Source organism: Gallinula chloropus (assembly GCF_964237585.1).
Source record: "Gallinula chloropus genome assembly, chromosome: 2".
Classification (NCBI taxonomy): domain Eukaryota; kingdom Metazoa; phylum Chordata; class Aves; order Gruiformes; family Rallidae; genus Gallinula; species Gallinula chloropus.
The window spans coordinates 154,005,670-154,026,350 of NC_140086.1; the positions used below are offsets into that span (position 1 = coordinate 154,005,670).

Here is a 20,681-nt window from a genome sequence, read left to right on the forward strand (position 1 = left end):
AAGTTAATACAACAGCAGTTTAACCCTCTTATGAGATCAAGTTTTAAAAAACTATTAGCCTTCATGCACCCTTATTTTCACAAAGAATATCCATGCAAATAAGTGAAGGGAAATTGTGACTTGCTGAGATAGTTCCAGTGCAACACATAGCATATAGTATTAACTCTGCCCCACTGAGAAGCATTCAGAGCTGTCTTCAACAGTATTATGAAGTTTTATTTCAGACGTCTGAAAGGACTCATGAGTTAAAAAAACAGTATCACTGCAGAAGTCTTCTCTGTTCTACAAATGAATAAAGATGATTCTGTCTAAAGAAAACTTTCTGTAATTGCAGTAATAGTGCAGCACAGCTCAGTGAAGTTTGACTCAATTCATAGTACAATTTCAGAGATTCTTCACACCCATAAATTTACAGGGATTATGAATCTGACTGCTGCTTTTTACATATTCAATAGCAATCAGGATATAGAAGATCCCACCTGCATCCTGTGGGCTTCACTACGTATCACTTCAAACTGTGTAAAAAGTGCAAAAGTATTTATTCACTTTCATCTTTGATTCCTCCAGTGTACGTTTTTAGAAAGTATCACTTCAGTCCTTATTCAGTTCCTTATAAAACCAATTATAACCTCAGTAGCTCCATAAAAAGTCACTGGATCCACAGAAAATTAGTCCAGAAGTTGAAAACTCCTCATTTTAGAGGATAAATTCTCTCATTCTTCAGGACAGACGCTGTCCCACCAGAGTTTCAACACAACAGAATCTACAAGTCTTCTAGTTTATCAATACAAATATCCATGTTATACAATGCTACTGCTTGATTCTGGCATTAGTAAATCACTACATTCAAATGAAGGCACACGTATTTTCATGTCGTATTATCTAAACATTCATGTAAATATTGCAGAGATTGTGCAAACACTTCTTATAGAAAGCTGTGGAAGAATTGTTTAGAGTTGCACTGTCCCATATTACTGGATGTCTTCGTTTAAAAACAAATTAAAAAATAATTTTAAAAGAGATGCTTATTTTGAAATCTTCTCACCAGAAAAATTACAAGAGCTTATACTCCAAATCCAAAGCACAACACACGATTTTATGATGCTGTCTGGTGTCACTCTATCACATGAAGTGGAGGCAGTTTTGAAACTTAGTTTTCATCAACTGTATTGTAACACCACTGACAGTGCCAGAACCTCACTCTGCAAACAGTGCAGCCTGTGCCACATTACACCTATCTTAAATCTGACAGTGGCTATGATCAATACATGCAGTAAGTAGCCTGCTTCTGAATAAACAAACTGGGGTGTTGGGCTGCGATAAGATAGTTTTTGAAGCATTCCTGTGTGTCTTCAGTGCAGAGGTATGTTTCAAAGTCCACTGCATCCAAAAGGTAAGATGCATCACTATTCCTCTACAAGAGAGGCTAAAGTAGCTGTAATTCCCCAGAAAAACTTTGACAGCAGTGATCCTTCTCTTGGGTAACCTAGAGGGCTCTATGTACTATGTTGTACAGCCTTCCTTCTAATGAACCCAAAAGTCCTCCAGCTCTTTTTAAACCCACAGCTAATTAACATGCAGAACACCACTTTGAGGTTAGTCACAAACACTGACATTGAGACAGCAAGTTAAACGCTGTGTGCTGATGAAGTAAATAGAATCAAAATCAAACTGAGGCTATGTCACTCTCCCAGAAGCTAGAACATGCCTTACCTACACAATTTATTCTAGTTAGAGATATTTCACTGAGAACCAAGTGTTTTACTTAAATTATATTAGATTCAAAAATAAACAGAAGAGCATCTCACTAGCTTCCCATTCAATACCTTCCTCAGATTTTTCTAGGTTTTTTACCACTCAATCACAGAACAATTGAGGTTGGGAGGTGATCCAGCCCAGGGCATGGGGGAACTAGAGCAGGTTATCCAGGACCACATCCTAACAACTTATCATCTCCAAACATGGAGACTCCACAACCTCTCTCCAATGCTCAGTCACCCTCACAGTACAAAAGCATTGCCTTAACTTCAGGCAGAACTTGCCTGCAATTTTGTCTGTGCCTACCACCTCCTATCCTGCCACTGGGCATTACTGACAACAGCCTGGCTCCATCCTGTTTACACCCTCCCTTCACACACACACACACACACACACACACACACACGAGCCCCCACTCTGACCTGTCTCTACACTGAACAATTTCAGCTTTCCCAGCCTTTTCCTCACATGAGAGATGCTCCAGTCCTCTGTTTGTCTCAATGGCACTTCACCAGAAGTGAAGTACCTCTGCCTCCTGTACTGGGGAACCCAAAACTGGACATAGTAAACCAGAGCTGTGATCACTCATCTAAACTGAAATCCTTATCTAGTATTTCTTAAGATTCTATTGCTGCTGTGGAAACAGTGAAGTAGCAGCATCTGCCTAGTTCAGTCCTTGTTTTACCCATTATTTTCTATGTGCTTCCTCCAATCTGTCCTTTACTACTCCTGATGATTTCCTGCTGGATCTAATCGCTCAGGTTCAGCTGTTTATCCTCCACCAGATTCTTCCTCTAGTTACTCATCTAATCTGTCAAATAACCTTCTACTGAATTCAACCTCTAGCCCTTTAAACCCTTTTCTAATCTTTCATTAGTCATCCAACAACTGATGATCCCTGAATAGCAAGCTAAAGAAAGATATAATTAAAATCTGAGCCACATTAGCCCCTTAATGCTGCCAGCAACAAAAAAGAATTGCTTTTAAAAATACTAAAACATCTACATACATTAGTAGAGAGATTAATCAATATCAAGGCCCTGAACAGAAAGAGACTTTTTTTCCAAGTATAACTCTCGCAGTTTTCAATATGGGACATTTTACTTCCTTAAAGTAAATACTAAACACAAGACCTGTTCCACTTATAAGTCAGCACTTCATGCCGTAGAACATCACAGAGAGATTGACTAAGAACTCCAGCAGCTCTGAAAAGACCTTCCATACACTAGAGCAAGCAACATCACAAGCCAAAAGATGGTAAAGAATTATGGTAAAAAAACTTTACTTTGACAACTTCATCACATATTGCTTTAACTAAATGAAGCATCCAGGCTTCAAGAACTGTTTATCTGAGCCTCTGAGGGCTCTAATCCCCAAGCAAGCATGTGACATGAATCAGAGTGTCTACATAATGTATGCAGTTGCTCTTATTTTGATACAAGAAATTAATTTCTCCTAAGAAACAGGTTCACACCGACAGCTACACTGTAAGAGTTACAGTTAACCTGTCCGGTTGAGAAGCCCTCAAAGCTACATTAAATATTTACAGATCTTTAAAAGATATCAAATTCAGCAGACTAAGTTCATCTTGTCAAATTCTCGAGAGGGTATTCCAGCATACACTTTTTCTGTTGCATGTTACATCCTTCCAACCTACAGACACACAATCAGCCACAACTTTATGTTTTTTTAAACCAAGCCTTCCAACAAAACAGGAACTGGCAAGCCACACCTGCTCCGTACTATCAAAGCAATCAAGAAAAAACAGGTAGGAAACAAATATTTTAAATGTAACACAAACTACCAATTGTTTACCTCCCATTTTCAGAGCTATTTCTAGTAAAGCTGCATTGGTTAAGTTTTCTTTGTAAAAGTAAAGTTTTAACTACGTTTTGGATACACACAAGTAAACCCAGTGGATTGCTTACCAAAGAAGTCAAATGAAGAGAGGTCCCTTCCACCAAAAAACTCCCTAAAGACATCTTCTGGGTTACGGAATGTAAATCCAAATTCAAAGGGATTATCATGATGATTTCCACCTAGAAAAAGAAAATAAGTTAAATTTCATTTACCCTTCTTACTAACAAGAAAGTTCAGGCCTATATAGTATTGGAATCATTTAAAAATTAAAAAAAAAAAAAATCCTAAAATTTCTCTTTTCCTTTCAGTTATCACTCAAGTTAAGTACACAACATACTTTTTTTAATTCATTCTCTTATCTGTTTCCAGATATCAGTAATACTTTTTATAACAACTAGAAAAGTTGTAAAAACAATTGTTATTTCGATTTTCAGATTACATTTTAACTCTTCATAAAGGCATTTACAGATTCCCATCTTAAAAAGAAAGTAGCAGAAAACAGGTTTCCACCAGAATAGAGAAAGCAAAGAACTGCTAGTTGTCAACATACCTCCACCTCCATTTATTAAGCCTTCTTTTCCATATCTGTCATAGATGTCACGCTTTTTAGCTGCAAGGAGAAATTGTACATCATGTCAGGAAACAGGCACATATAATTTGGAGAAAATCAAAGAGACTTAACTCTCAGCTAAAGATCTTCTCAAAGCTAGCTTAGTGAAAGTCCTGGCATGTAACTGGTGAACGTTTTTCTTGAGGGTTGCCAGAGCAGTTTAGGTCCCGAAAGGCCAGGTACTAACTTACTACTGTTCAGCTGCAGAAGCTCATGTCCTGTTGTATCAGAAAAAATTCTGGTGCAAGGACAAACTCCACAAGTTTGCCTTTCAAAAGAATACTGTGGTCTTCATCTTTCCATAGGTATCATGGAAGGCTTTGGGATGTAAAGGACTTCTGGAATTCAACTTTCTCCTCCACAAAAGTCTAATCACAAAGTTGGTCAAAACTTGGCTGGATAAAGCCCTGACCCTCATCAAGTCTCCAAAACGAAGATTCCAGAGACTCTCTGGAAAATATTCCCAGTGCTCAAGCATTCTCACTGTACACCTTCCATCCAATCAGAATTTACCTTGATACAAACCTTCACCATTGCCTCCTTTCCTTCTTTTATCACACAAGACCAAGCCCATCGTCACAGAGTTAGGAGAAAGAAAGGACAGTGTTTGCATAACTGCAAAACCCCTCAAACTCTACAGTACTATGCAAGATCAGACTGTGCTCTTGGTACTAGAAGTGAACCTGAAGAGCTTAAAGAGGCAGACAGTCAGCTTCTTTTGCTTGCACTGGTGTGCATCAGCCAAAAACCAGACAGGGCATCCAAGTTTAGACTCTTAACATGCTATTCCCACTGGAATCCCTTCAGTGAAAGACGTTTTCGAAATTTAAATAGCATCAGTGAAAGAACATGCAGTTACCTCAAACAGCTGCTGAAAAGTAAACCAGTTCTGACTAACAGGAATTAAAATCTTTTATACTGCTCATCATCTACGAGAAATGGGAACTTGCAATAGGTTCATACACTCCCAGTAAAGCTTAGTGTACATCACCCATATTGCCTTTCTAGAAAAGAATTTTTAAAGAAAAGAGGTTAAACGACCCACCAATGAAAGTGACCAAAGCAGTAAGGTAGACAAACTGCCAGAAGCAGCAGGAGACAGCAAGGAAGACCTGAGGGCTCACAAAGCCTGAAGTTCACCTTGCAAAATATAACAAGGAAAATGTGTTCTATGATCACCCAGTTTCAATATTCCTTGCTTACATAACCCTTAGCAAAACTGTTCTTCTGCCAAAAATCTGTCTTCATTCCAGCCTGTAATGGTGTCAGAAAATTTCATTATGTCTGCAGGACAGCTGACTGCCTCTCAACCACAGGGCTCAGGATGCAGATACCTGTGCTGCACAAATGATTAAGAAACCAGTAACCTAAGATTTGGACCAGATCCAAAACCAGGAAGCATTTTCAGAAGATGTTCTAAAATTCTAGCAGTGTACTATTTCCAAAGAACTTCCAAATCTAACAAACAGACCAATATCCTATTTTTACCTTGCTCAAAAAAAATTTGCTTAAGAAAGCTAAGTTACTCTAGAAGACAAGTATACAATGAACTGCCCGGAAATTAGGTTCTGCTTCTCTGATGTCAATTAAGTATCAAAACCAACTACAGAAAATGTGGTGTACAAGACTGCAGCTTGATAAACCAGGCCAAACTCTGAAAGGTAATCTAGATGCTGCTACTGCTTTAAATATAGCTTTCCCATGCTCACTGGTTTCAGGTGAAATCAAGGACACTTCAGAAATAGCATACAGACAGCTGCAGTCAATTACAGGGGAAACTAATCAAAGTAGCTGAAATCGCTTTTTTATGATTCAGGCTGTTTTTGCCAGAACACAAGCAAAAGTTAATGATGCTCCTCAAGCAAAAAGACAGGGGTGAACTATAAACTGAATTCCTGCACCACTTGGGTCAGGCTCAGCGACTATTTCAGAACAATTCAGAATATAAACGCTCTCCTCAGTATCACAGTTGACTGAGTTTAAGGAATTCACCCAAACACACCATACAAATTTTCAGCAAAGTTTAGAGTATGCTTGGGCTTTTGTCAAGATTAGTTTACTGTTACAAAAACTAGAATCAGCAGGCCCAGCAGTAGATACATCAGTTTGCCTAGCTCAATTTTTGTTGGATAAACACATGTCCTGGTTTTGGTCAGGATGGAGTTAATTTCATTTGTAACAGCGGATGAATGCTGTGTTTGAGAGTAAAATGGGAGTAGTGCTGATAACACCCTGATGTTGTTAATTGCTGTCAGACAGTCAAGGACTTTCTCAGCTCTTCATGAGAAAGGAGGGGCAAAGCCAGGACAGGTGACCGAACTGACCAAAGAGAGTATTCCACGCCAGTTACGTCCTGCCCAGGATATCGGGGGGCTGACGGGAGGAAGGCCTAGGGTGGCGCCGGGACGCGTGGTTCTTGGGGGATGGTCGGGTTCTGGGACGGCTCTGGGTGGCACGGCCTGAGTTGTGTGGTTTGGTGAGAAACTGCATTGTGTATCAACAGCTTCATATATTTTTGCTTTGAAGTCCTGCTAGTATTGTTACATTGTATCTTTCTGTTATCTTAGTAAACTATCCTTATCCCAACCCACGGGCCTCTTAATTTCTTGATCTTGGGGTTATTTGCCCCTTCCTCTTCCTTTTCCCTTCCCTTACTTCTCCCCCCCACCCCCTTCCCTTTAACCTGCTCTTTTCCTTAAAGGAGCAGGCAGCTGCGTGGATCTTGGCCCTCAGCCGGGTGAAACCACGACAACACAGTAATTCCCTTACATTAATGGTTCCATTGGCTTCACCTCTTAAGATAAAATGAATCTTGGTATTCACAGGTACCTCTTCAAAAACTTGTAAGAAGGTGTGACAAGCACAGGGTTTCAGTTTCTAAAAGGAAGCTGGTTTGGTTATTAATCTAGAGATAACCTAAAATTTCTGTTTCAGAATTCCTGTTTATTCTGTGTTATATGCAACTTTATTTTTCTCTCATTTTTCTGGAAAACGAAAAGAGCTGTGTTGGATGGTAAACTGAAGTTAACATATCCCGTTAGAAGCCTATGTCAGCACTTTCAGTCTGATAACCAGACTAGAGACCTGGACTTCAACAGCCCTGTTAAAATACTTACCATCTGACAAAACTTCATAGGCCTCAGCTACTTGCTTAAACTGCCGTTCTGCCTCTTCTTTATTGTCTGGATTTTTATCAGGGTGCCATTTTAACGCCAATTTACGGTAGCTAAATGAAAAGAAAACAAAGGACATTTTACTCTGAAATGAAGCAGTATGTTATACAGATACACACAAAATGTTTCAAAAAACTTGTGAAAGATTGAAGTATTTAGAGTGCTTTGTATCTTGAGTCTAGACTAGTAACGACAGATTCTGCAGGTACACAAAGAACCATCTGTTCAGATTTGCTTTAAAAAAGAAAAAAGGTTTGGCATTCTTCAGTTATTTTCAGATTATTTATGTGCATCAACATCTGGCAGGTCTAAGCAAAATATTCTATAACACTTCTGCTACTGGCTTTTCCTAAAGCTCCATCATTATTTAACACTACAACCAACCACAAGAAGCATCAAGAATACTCTTCTGGTGTAGGCAAAGATGATACAGCTCCAAAAGTACCCCAGTACCAAACTAGTAATATCCTAACGTCAGTTGACTTCTTTGACTGCTCCATCTGCATACAACTCCTATCCTCAAACGAAGTATTTTAGGTAAAGTGTTCAGAACGACTTAGAGGGGCAAAACTAAGCTTGCACCTGGGTTGATTTGTAGCATTTTTACAGAGACAAACAAGATGACAGTTCAAATGTTTGAACTGACAAAGCAGCATGTGCAGGATTTACAAAGGAAATGGGGAGCTAAAAAACATAAATTGAGCATGAGTGCAATGTAATTGATTAACTTCAGGTGCCTAGAAGAGAAGGCAAGAGAGAAACACAGTACTACCAGGCCACTCAGAATTGCAATTTATTGTCAAACACAGAATAATAGAATACACTGAGTTGTAAGAGACCTGTAAAGATCAAGTCCAACGGTTCTGGCATACTAGAAACGTGTACTACAGAAATGTTTCCTACCAACTGTTTGTGGAAAAGTAAATGGTATCTTTTGAAAACGTTACAAACTCTCATCTTAAAACAGCACATTAACAGTAAATCTAAACCGTATTTATTTCATTTGAATACTCTTCATTTAAACCTTGCTGTGGGTTTCTTTAATAGCAACAGATGTTCAGTCCATCAACATCTAAGCACAAAAACCAGACTTCATGTTAGGAAAGAGCTAGTATCCAAAAAAGCAGTGTGCCAAGTACCTGTTAATAACTTTGATAAAGCACCCCTGCAAATGGAGGGGACAATTAATACTGCCCTTCAGCCACAGAAGGGGTTGTCACAGTACAGTATCAAGTTTGGAGACACACTCCACAGACACGCTTAGAGAAGTGTATTTAACAGTGATCAAAGAAGTGACTGACAGCATTTTCACTTCAGCAGCACTCAGGATTCTCTTCCCAATTTCATAAAAATGAACAACTGCTTTTTTCTTCACAACACTGAGTACTTCTCTGTTAGCCAAGGTATCACCTCAGATGACTACTACTCATCCTAGTATTGACAAAGTAAGGATCCAGAAACCATGTAATTATAGGCTGTAATTAAAGGCTCAGTGAACTGGGGCTGTTCAGCCTTGAGAAAAGACAACTGAGAGGGGATCTGATCAATGTTTATAAATACCTGAAGTGTGGGACACAGGGGGAAACGGCCAACCTCTTTTCAGTGGTCTATGGGGACAGGACAAGGGGCATTGGCCTCAAGTTGCACCACAGGAAGTTCTGCACTAATACGCAAAAGAACTTCTTCACAGTGAGGGTGACAGAGCCCTGGGACAGGCTGCCCAGGGGGGTTGTGGAGTCTCCTTCTCTGGAGATATCCAAGACCTGTCAAAATGCCTCCCTTTGTGACCTGTCCTAGGGAACCTGCTTTGGCAGGGGGGTTGGACTCGATCTCTGGAGGTCCCCTCCAACCCCTATAATTCTGTGATATTTGTTCCTTGAAATACACAGCCTATAGATATACACACATGCACCAGTGATACTTACGCTTTTTTAATATCTTCTGCTGAGGCATGCTTTTGCACTCCCAGAACTTCATAATAATCCACCATGTTTCAGTAGTAGTTTCGTTAACAATGGCTGAGTCTTTCAAGTCCTGTAACAACAAAATCTCGTAAATAAAACTTGTCCAATAATGCTGCTTCATAAAAGTCAGGTAAGAACCTAGTATCCTCCAGTACCAAACCTGACCTGAGAGCACGGCTTGAATTTAGAAATTCAACTGTTCCAAACACCAAAATAAACCAAAATCCCTTTATTTTAGCTTGACAGATTAATTTGATTCTGATTTTTGGTTATGTTCTTTAATCCCACTGAAACACAATGTGCAGAGACACGTGTAAACAGCGGGTTCCCGAAACAAATCAAGACTGAAAAGCTAGATTTAATCTGTACATTAAGAAGGGTATGTCACCATTTTGGTACATAGATTAACAACTTTGAATGCAAAAGAATGTATGTATCATTCATTTTATGTCTCATCTCTGACATCTATGTCACGTCTTAACATGAGCATAAACAAAGGGTCATATCTTTCATATCTACTGTCCAGAACATTACTTCAACCAAGACGCTCCTTTCAAAAAAGCAATGCATGTGCAGGACTTAGAAATCTAAAATCCCACATCTAGTTTACAGTAAGCCCTTCTTGTACTCAAACCTTGACAGAAAAGTAACACTGCCAAAGCTACTGAATTCCATTTACTTCCTTTATGTTCACCAACATAGAGCACACAGCCAGGCAAGACCGTCCAAACTGCAAGGGGTAACCAACCAACCCAAGTACAGAGGCACCTTGTGTTTCTTAGTATAAGAGAAACCTTTTCACAAGAGTCCTAAAAAACACAAGTTAAAAGAAAAAGTATTTACCCTCCACAAGCACTGGGAGTTTCTTGTCAATATTAGAGGATAATTACAAAGAACAGCTGTACTCACCATTACTTCAACTAAATGACCACTGAGATTAAAGAATCTGAAGTGTCAAGAACATTTTCTCTTTTCATTAAAAGACTTCTCCCCACCACTCTAAAAAGTCTCCATTCTGGCAGAATTTCAACTACCTTTCCATCCACATCATCCTACCACTGCACTGGTTCCTTTCAAGTTTCATGAACAAGGCAAGACTAACCTTTTCAATGAATTACCGAATTGTTGCAGGCAAAGTCACCCAAATATGCTTAAAACGTAATACTACAGCAATGTATCAGTCACATTTTCATATTCTATACATCAAGAAGAAAAATTCACTGAAGCCACTTTATTTTTTTAAATCCTCAAGTCATTTAGGGTTTTTCATTTCAGCCCAAGCAAATTCTTGTTTTCATGATTTTTTCAGCATTTCTGTGAAAGAACAAGTATAACAGCACAGTGAAATACTCTTACATTACTTTATCAGACTAGTATTATATGTATTTTTCCACATCCAGAATTACAGACATTAAAGAGAGAATTCCTTTTGAAATAAATTGGTACATCTTCAAAATACATTGCTGTTGTAGGTTAAAGCTTCATTTACTTTAATTAGGGATGTGGTTACACACACATTTCCTCTAATAGCAAAACCAGTTTAAGAGATACCTCACCACACTACATCCCCCCTCCAAACTACTTACAGAAGTAAACGTATTGGAGGAGCTACGTGGCTTTAAAACTTCTGTGGCTTTAACAATCTAGTTAACCACACAATCCATAAACACAAAATTAAAGTCTAGCAGGTAAACAGGCTTCTAATTGACTTTGTCCTTTGAAGAAACCTCCAAACTGAAGAAAAAAAATAAATAGTAAGGGTATAGTTAATTTTGTGACAAACAGCAAAGGAAGTAGGGAGACATGCATTTAAAGGCACATTAAGAATGCCAGTGCTACTGTAGTAATGGCAGGGTTCAATCAGTAAACATATTGTGGGATTTTTTGGTAATCTACATTTGCTATTAACTAGCCATGCTAGTTTTGCTGTTTCCCAAACAATGATTAAGAGAAGAGCTCTATGAATACACAGGTGAGGAGCATGTTTCGCATTGCTTAAGTGTGTTATCAAATTCTGTAGCCAACTTTATGAGTAAGAGCATATGAGAAACATTTTGTTCACATAAAGAAATCAGCATGGGGGGGAAATTGTGTTTGAACTAGCACGAGTCAAGTTTAAGGCTAGAGGTCAGAGCCCCTCCTAACAAGATACAAGCCTAAAACCAGTGAGCTAGCAGCAAGCCACAAAGCATCATAAGAGCACGTACTATACTGCTAGGTGGTTTTTCTGTATCATAATGTTCTTTCTTAAATTCAAGACTTGAATAAGCACTCAGCTTAGGCAGGTATCTTAGAGCTACAATTCAGAACTCAAGTTTCTAGCAGGACTAAGCAGGTAGGAAAAGCAATTCAGATCTAAAAAGTACTTCACGTTTTCCTAGAGAACTCTGCATGCACTGGTAATCGTATTGACTTCAACATTTTCAAACAGCTAGCGTTTAAAGAAAACAGTGCTGCAGTGTCTTAAGTTTATACTCCATACATACCTTAATACATGCTAAACAACAGAAGCCTGAAGTTGGGACCAAAAATGAGTGCAGAGGCAAAACAAGTAGCACTTACTAGATTACTCTGACCCTAAAAAGCAACTCCAAGAACAGTGGAATTGTTTCAAAGAAATACCTGGGCCTTACATATTTCTTGCATATACCTTTTGCAAATGTGTTACTGTTCATTTTTCACTTGCCACTAACATAAAGCCTGGAATTAAGGAGCCAGCAGCTCTCTAAAGAAAACAAACTGTTTGTATTGTCTTCTTAACCAAAACATTCAGGTGACAGTAAGAGTTAATCTCCAATTTTTACCTGCTAGTTACCATAAAGCATAAGCTACACTGTTATAGTTTTAGGTGTCATAAAAACTTTCTTTTTGTGTTCAAAACAGCTTTAGCAATTTCTACATGAAGAAAATTCATCTGCAGCTTTTTCTTCTGTCCACCTTAAGCAAAACATCCAAACTCATGGAGTTTAGTTGGTATTTAGTTCCTTAAAATACTTGGATTTTTGCTCAACATCCAGTAAGGAAAAAAAAACAATGCAAAACAAAATCAACCACTGAAACTAGAGAAGACCCCTGCCTCCAAGCTTTCCAAGGAAAAAATATTCTTAAAATTAACTCAAGAAAATAACTTATAACAGAAAATGGCAGATAAAATAACAGATTGGTTTTTTTAAAGGCTGTTAGGAATCTACATGGCCAAAATGCCTAGATGATTCAAAGCAACAATTTACCTTTCCTACAAAAGGAAATCCCAACTGTCCCAACCAAATGACATGTCAAAAAAACTTCTTTCAACTCCAAATCTGTCAAGCAATTGGTCTCAATACACACAAGAAAGCCTCACTAACTAGGCACTCAAACGGTTGTTTTTCCTTCCAAAGCCTCAAGGAAGCCAGCCTACATTAACTAATTTCCCATCTCCAACCACAGAAAATCTTCAATGTCTCAGAAGAAAAACACAAGCAAAAAGAACTCCAGATGAAAGCAGCTGTTTCATGGCCTTTGTGTTTGCTTGCAAAAATCTGTTCATAATTGTGCTATGTTTATTGTATGAGCTACTCTGTATCCTCCTTCAGAACATGAGCAAATCAAACACCCAAATATTCGTGTGCACTAGCAGTTTCCATAGCTTATAGATTTCTTGGTCTTCACAGGAGAAGTCAGCTCTGTCTGGCTTACAGAGCAGAAGCCCCAAATGCTCCCCTATTGACAGGAGGCAAGCGACAGGAGTACAGGATTGGGCTGGAGACCTCACTCTTAGAGCACAACCCAAAGGTAGATCAGTTTAAGGTTATCTTGAAAGACTCTCTTTGATTCTTTCTCATGCCTTTTATGAAGCTGAGGACTCTGCTGTAAAGACAGATATGTATACAGCAATAAACTTTTATAACATCAGGTGACAAAGGGAGGGGAAAAAAGTAATCAGATCCACAACCTGCAAGGATGACACAGCAACACTCCTAACTAAATACAGAAGGGAGGAAGGTATCCAAACAAGAAACCCTTAAATCAGTCAGGAGGGAATTCAGAGAGCAAGGCACATATGACCTTTGCAGTCAGCCTAGTCAGAAAAAGTTATCTATTTCTGGCCACAAAGCAACAGGGCACGAAGAGTCCTGAAAGATGCCAGAATAGCAGAAGCTTAGCAACTAGAGTGCAGTCACCTGGGCTGAGGGAGATGGAGGTCCAAATTCCTGATTCATGCAATTCACAGAAGCAGACAGTCATCAACAACCCGTGCAAGTCACACAGCCTTCCAATTCCTAGTACCTGCCTGCTTTCTATGAATGTGTCTAAAGGACTGCATCCTGCCAGCAACACATGAAGAAAGAACACCCTCCTCAGCTTCAGCTTGTGCTTGACTTCCTCAATAGCAACTGAGCAACTTCGAGACGTCCCTGGTATGTTAATACAAGATGGACACACTCAAGGATCTTGGGGAACTGCAACGTATGATTAAATAAATATTATTTTCCACATTCCAAGAGTTTTTGTTAGAAAGCAGTATGTCAGCCAGACCTGATGACATTTTACATTCCTTCAAAGTACAAACAGGACTACAGTAGCCTTTACACTGCTGTGGATCAAGAACCATACAACAAATGGCAAGCAACACATACTTTAAGAAATACTAGAAAACTCTGAACCTGATTTCTATACAGGTAAGACACTTTTGCTAAGATTTTATTATTTACAGTGCAGTAAGTTCAGAGACATATACACAGATACTTCCAGCGTTAAACAAACTTTATCTGAAGTTCAGTCACTGTAGCTCAAAAGCTACAGATTTCAAAAGTAATCCGGGAACTGTAATTACTTGCCTGTATTTCTCTAAGTTACCCATCTAAAAAGGGGGCTAAATAAAGATGAGCCACAAAGCACTATTTGCCAAGGCATCCAAGATACACATGTACCAGTGGCGCAACGAGTTCTCACTGGTATGAAGAGGTCACTGCCTTTAACACAGACACTGGTTATAGAAACTGCCTTCTGGTGTCATCCTACGCCCTGATCAAAAAAAGAAAAACCTCACACCACAACACTTCAGAGAGAAACACCATTCAGCAATAAGGAAAGCTATACAAGGCCCAAAACCTTGGCCAAGTCTCTCAGTAAAATGAAAAGACCCGTGTCAGTTCTAGCAACAGTATCTGTAACGTGCTGTAGATAACTGAGCTGAGAACACAAGCAGTCCCTTGGCTGTACTAGCAAAGGTCCACTGTGCTAGTACTGCCCAAGTTCTAACACAAACACACCCACGCTACACTAGAAAACCTTTGCAAGAGGAAGTTTCAGAATGCCAAGGAACCAGAAAGTTTCCTTAATTCTGATAAACGAACAATACAGAGCAAGAAAGCCTGTATAAAGTTTTTGATTAATCTGACAAATACATTTAAACAATGCACCAACATTACATTTTTCTTCACGCTAATACATGCACAGTGCTGCACAGACTAAAAACCTCAATACTACTTCTACTTACCTAAGCTTAGAAAAGCTGTTACACTACCTTCACAGATCCCTGAAATTTATTGTTTCAGGGAAAAATGTAAATTTAGCATACAATTAAAGTTAATAAAATGTTCTTAAATAGCAATGTTTATACTCATTACATTAACACTACCACAGCATCCCCATGAGATGAATCTAATAAAATGAACATTCCAAAAAGCTTAGTTTAAACTCATGTTTACACCAAACATCCTGTTTCTGTTATAAAACAGAGACGATTTGATTACAGTTATTATTACATGAGAGGATGCAGTTTATACAGGAAGAGATAACTAGGCTGACTCCTTTACCTTACAGTTCAGCTTCTAGTTAAAAAAAAAAAAAAAAAAGCCACGCAAAACAACCAGCCCACAAGGGAAAGAGCCATCAGTATAGGGTCACCAACTCCCTCAAGGCAACAAGTTCTAAACAACTCCAAGGAGAGCAAGACAACTGGCAAGAACTACAGGGCTTTCATGTCAGTATTACTGTCAGGCACCTGGAAAACCTATAGAGGACAAGTAAGAAACCATTAAAAAAAAATAATTAATCTACTAAAAATGGAAACAGAATAAATCTAAAATCTTTATCTGTGAAAGAAATGTAAGCTGGCTAACAAAAACTGGAAAAGGAAGTAGCTCAGTGAATAGGTTAGCCTCACACCCTTGGCTGATTCCCTACTGCTTATCTAGCTGATCTATGAGCATGTCTTAAATCAAGGGGCACTTATTCATGATCTCGCCTTAAAGCAAAGGGACATTTTTCCAAAACACATCAACTCAGGTGTCCAAATTTGGAATTGTGTCACACAAATATCTGGAACACTGGCACCCTCCAAAACTAACCATAAAAGGCTATTTTATACAAAGTAAAAATATTCCTAACTCTTTTTTTTTTTTTTTTAATGCATGATCTGAGTTTGATTAAGTGATTAAAAACAGTGGAAGCCTCAATGGGCAAAGATTGGGTCCAAAAAGTTTTGGCCAAATAATCACATGCAACCAGATGATCCTTCAGGGAAAAGAAAACAGTTAAAGTTTCTCTACTACTTCCCCAAAGTAGTTTTTGGAGTCATGATAGTTTTACTTAAGTCAAGCCGGGGAGGGGTGGGAGGGGAAGGAGGGTGGGGAGTTAAAGTAATCACCCATGTCTTTTTCAGAACAGTGATGACAGGCTGTCATAAATTCAGACTGAATTTTAAGTCAGAAAATAGTTTCTTGTAACCAAAAGAATTAACAGAGCTTAAACAAGAACTGGCTGCCATGTAGCTAGCTATGAATGGCTCCAGACTTATCACATGAGCTGTAAGATCCTTGTTAAGCGCTGGTCCTCATTAACATCAGTGAAATTTCAGTACTTATTCAGAACAAATAGAAAACATAAATGAAACCTATAACTAGTAACTGTAGGAGTGAAATCCATATGCATGAATTATTTCTTTCCTAGCAGTTAAATAAACAGAAGCAGAATAACACTTTGATTAAGTCTGAAGTTAAGAAAAATCCAATGTCCACTCAGATGCAGTATTTCATTCTGAAGTGACGAAAATTAAAACTTACTAATATCATAAATTATAGCTTTAATTTAAAAATCTATCTTGAAATAAACTCTTATTATGTATCAGATCCAGCAAGTTCTGACAAAGCAATGTAATTTCTCACTGATCTTTCCACTCCTTGAATAAATTAAGACAAAAGAAAAGCTGTTGGCAGAAGAATGTTTTGAGGACACAGCCGAAGAGGTTCTTTATAAATGCTGTTAGAGAAATGGAGCACTTCCTACTCTAGGAGCAAAATACTGGCAGCTAAACTGAAAATTAAGGTAATACATTCCCTTCAAAACACGATCTGTTGAAGTCTGGTGTGTTGACACGTGCTACCTTCTACAGCCAGCAGCGCAAGAGCTGAACACAGCTAACACGGGTGGCTGCACTCGGCCACTTCAACCTGGTGTGACATTTCAGTCAATTCCAGGCTAGAACTTCAATGCCGCTGGACTCAACGGTAAAACACAATCGTCACCCTCATCCCGCACGACCTCAGCTCAATCTGTGCCAGAGCCCTAAGCCCAGACATACGAGTCCTGAAAGTTTTACAGTCAAAAAAAAAGCAGCCAGGTGCTTCTTTCCACAGTAGAGTCCAAATGCTATTAGGAACTTGTATATCCTTGTTACTGAGACGATGATTCAACCTGAGTTGTTTCCTCTCTCTATGTACTTTCCAAAATTTCTAGTGGATGAAAGACAAGAGTACAGTAGGTACTAACAAATATATACATCTATTTAAAAACTAAATAGTAAAAATATATTATCCCTCCAACTAAAATGCCAACTACAGAGTGAAACCTTGTATGCTCTCCCTCAAAATGCAACCGAGATAAATTAGTAAACCACATCACTCTAAGACTGACAGAAGAAAACACCAGATAGAAAAGCTCTTTTCTAAGAATGTGCTACAGTCAGCAAGCACAAGAACTAAAAAGACAAATCTGATGAAGAATGAGCTGGACTGTGAAGTTTACAGATAGAGAAATTATTATTACCATTGCAGTTAAAACAGTACCTCCAGTAAAAGTTTTTCCCCTCCAATGTCTGAAACCATTTAAGAAAATTTAATCCTTAATTAACTTGCATTTCAAATGGTATCTTGTTCTCCGCTGAAAAGGCAGCACGAGAGCCAAAAGAGTGAAACAAAGTCAGGCCAGCACTGTGTACTAGTTAGCATTTCAGTTGTTTAAAATTTAGGGAAAAAAAAACCCACAAAAAAGTAATCACAGAGACAAGATCTGTAAATACATTTACTCACTGGTCCAAACAAATCTTCTTTGACAACATAATCCAACAAACTAAATTGTACTTTAACAACCAGGCTCTTGATCATCAGCTGAACATAAAATCCCTCCTAACTAGAGTCTCAGGAGCTAACAAAAACTAGCAGCAGCAGGCAGCAATAACAAAGGCAAAGCCTACCTTCCACCTCGGAGGACCAGAGGCAAAACCTACCTTCCATCTATGCCCTCTATGCCAACACCTTGTTCTTTCTTTCACTTTATGACACTCTACATCCTAAAAACTCAGGGCTTGATCACTGACTGACTATGCAATGTCACAAGCTCGGCCATTCGCACATTAGCATTGTTATAAATTTAGCTTCTATGATGTTACTGCGACCAAATGAGAAACAAATAAGCAGTTCACTATTATCAGAATTCAAAACAAATTTGCTCAGTATTTTGAATAATCTTTCCTAATACTTTCATTAGAATGGCCTGAGGCAGCAGCACAGGTTTGCAGCTGCCAAAAGTGCAACACAGCATAAAGCGCCGCTACAAAAAAGGAATACAAGTCATAAATAATCTCCCTTCCCAACTCGCTGCCCTCTCAGAAGTCCAATACCGACCACAAACTGTCCCTTACCTGCCAGCAACACTTTCCAACTCTGCCCGGAACTTGGCAACGGTGAGTTCAAAACACCTTGACCACTACTGCCTTCACCCGCAACAAACCTCAGCGCGGACCCTACTCAGAGTTAATAAAGGCAGAAGAATTAACTGAAACACTTCTAGGAGAGGGGAAAAAGAAAAAAAGCTTCGCTCACAAGCCTGCCGCAGATGTACGCTGCGAAGCAAAGGGCTTTAAGTAAAGAGCCCGTCCAACACGTTCAAGAGCCAACGGTGAGCTGCGGTTCTCCCTCACCTTTCGGTAACTGAAACCAGTACAAGACAAAAATCAAGTGCGCCTTTTTTTTTTCCTTAGGCCCCCTCTGCCCGCGGCGAAGAGAAGACAAACGCGACGGGGTATCGTACGGCCCAGGGCTCCCGAGCTCTACCTGCGCTGCTGCGAGTTATGGGATAAGCCACCGGGCGGGCGAAGGAAGAAGGGAGGGGGAGGGGGGGGTGGCTCCTTCGCTACCCGCCCCTAAAAGCGGAGATCCCAGCCATCGGGGAGGTGCGCGGCGGTTCACGCAAACCCCGTGCCGGGGCCGCCGCCGCGCACCCCTCCGACAGCTGGAAAGGAACCCCCGAGGCGGGCGGTACCGCCGGCTCCCTGCGGGAGACCCGCCGCCGGCCCTCCAGAACGCTGCATGGCGGCGCCGGCCCAGGCCTCCTCCAAGCCGCGCCGCCGGCCCCGTTACCAGCAACATCGTTGCTAAGAACCGCGGCCTGGCCCAGACACCGGCGCCCCCTCCCGCTCGCCACCGCCACCCCCCCTCCCTTCCCCTCAACAGGCCGCGGGAAGCGAGGCCCGTCCCGGGGCCACCTCGCTCCCCCTGCACTCACCCGCCCAGGTGCCTCCGCAGCGCGGCCGCCACCCTCCCCGCCGGCAGCCCGGGACAACGGCAACGGCGACAGCTCGCCACAGCCGCAAACAGGAAACTCCGTCCTGCGCGACGTCACCTCCGCCCTCCGGTTCCGGAAGTTTCTCGAACAGCGCGCTGCGGACCCCAACCCCCTCAGCCCGCCGCGCGCGAGCAGAGCCCGCCCCCTCCTGGCGGCCGGCGGCGCTGCAGCGGGGGCGGAGCATGGGGGCTCCAGCCTTGGTCACCTGCCCTCTCGTACCGCCGCGGCCTCCCCCGGCCTGCCCCGGCTTATCCCGGCCTCCACCGGCCTCCTACGGCTTCCCACGGCCTCAGCCTCCTCTCCCGGCCTCTACTGGCCTGCCCCGGCCGCCGGCGGCCGCCGTCGCCGCCTCTCCCGGCCTCCCACAGCCTCCCCCGGCACTGGCACCGCCGTTACCCCGGTGCCCGGTAAGCCCCCAGAGGCAGCTCGTCAGGCGGCAAACCGCCCAGCCTTCCCCTGAGGGAGAACAGCCCGGTGATGTTCGGGTGTGCTCCGGGGCCGGAGGCGGGTTGGGGAACGAGCAGAGAAACAGCGGTAATTCAAAGCTGGAACAGGCTGCCCAGAGAAGTAGTAGATTCCCCGTCCCTGGAGGTGTTCAAGGCCAGGTTGGATGGGGCCCTGGGCAGCCTTGTGTAGATCCAGGCCTGGAGGTTGGTGTCCCTGCCTGTGGCAGGGGGGTTGGAGCTCTATGATCCTTGGGGTCCCTTCCAACCCAGACCATTCTATGATTCTATGATTCTAAAGCAGCGCCCTTTGACTCGCTGGCTTGGCTGCTGGAAGAGGGAAGACAATCTTTTGCCCCCACATGTGCCTGTATTTTAGCCTCAAAAATGGTAACTCGCGGCCTGATCCTTTCGAGGCCAGATTCACGGCTTTCCAGCTGGCATCTGCACGGATTCCTTGTGTTCTGCGTACATATTTAAGCATCCTTTGGGTTCTATTTGAGTGTGTGGCTTTCCGGCGTGTGATGGCTGAGAGCAAAGTCTGAGCGGCCAAGTTATTATTCTATTTTAAAAAGTTGGACTTCATCCATGATTTAAGTTGCTGTAAAATTACATTTCTTGCCCTTTATTGAAGAAGTTGGAGGAAGCGGTGATTTATGGGTTGGCAAGGTGAAATTAGAGAGTTTCCACACATAAAATGTGTCCTCCCCAAATGAAGCCAATTAAAAGGTTACTCGTTATTTTGGAGGTGTTTATGCAGGAGTGGGATCGGTTCAAAAAGGCAAAGGAAAGCTTGGAACGTGGCCGAGGAGAGCTGAACACAAACCCACAAGGCAAGGAGGAGGACAGTCCTAAGAAAAGGGTAGGCTTGGTGCTTTGAGGGGAATGCAAGCTTCAAAAGAAACACTGTTTTGTGAGAATTGATGTTAAATTGCGGTCATGGAAATAAGTCTTTAAAATCAGATCAAAGAGACACCTCGTACTATTACAGCTTCTTATGGGCATGTAGCTATGAAGTCCAAACTGTTGATCCACCTGGAAAATA

At 41.1% G+C, this 20,681-nt stretch overlaps 1 protein-coding gene across 4 annotated transcripts in view; it reads right to left on the bottom strand.

The window, feature by feature from the left end:
- Positions 1 to 19,192, bottom strand: part of DNAJB6 (DnaJ heat shock protein family (Hsp40) member B6) — a gene marked incomplete at its 3' end in the record, with an annotated part of 63,167 nt that extends 43,975 nt beyond the window's left edge. For all 4 annotated transcript variants that reach the window (XM_084260176.1, XM_084260175.1, XM_084260174.1 and 1 more), the window contains exons 1-5: positions 19,134 to 19,192; positions 9,327 to 9,435; positions 7,345 to 7,454; positions 4,169 to 4,228; positions 3,687 to 3,797 (exon numbers count right to left, since the gene is read on the bottom strand). In XM_084260176.1, the coding sequence (XP_084116302.1) occupies positions 3,687 to 3,797; positions 4,169 to 4,228; positions 7,345 to 7,454; positions 9,327 to 9,391 (346 nt within the window). In that variant the 5' untranslated portion in view covers positions 9,392 to 9,435; positions 19,134 to 19,192. The remainder of the gene's footprint in view (positions 1 to 3,686; positions 3,798 to 4,168; positions 4,229 to 7,344; positions 7,455 to 9,326; positions 9,436 to 19,133) is intronic.
- Positions 19,193 to 20,681: the final 1,489 nt, after the last annotated feature.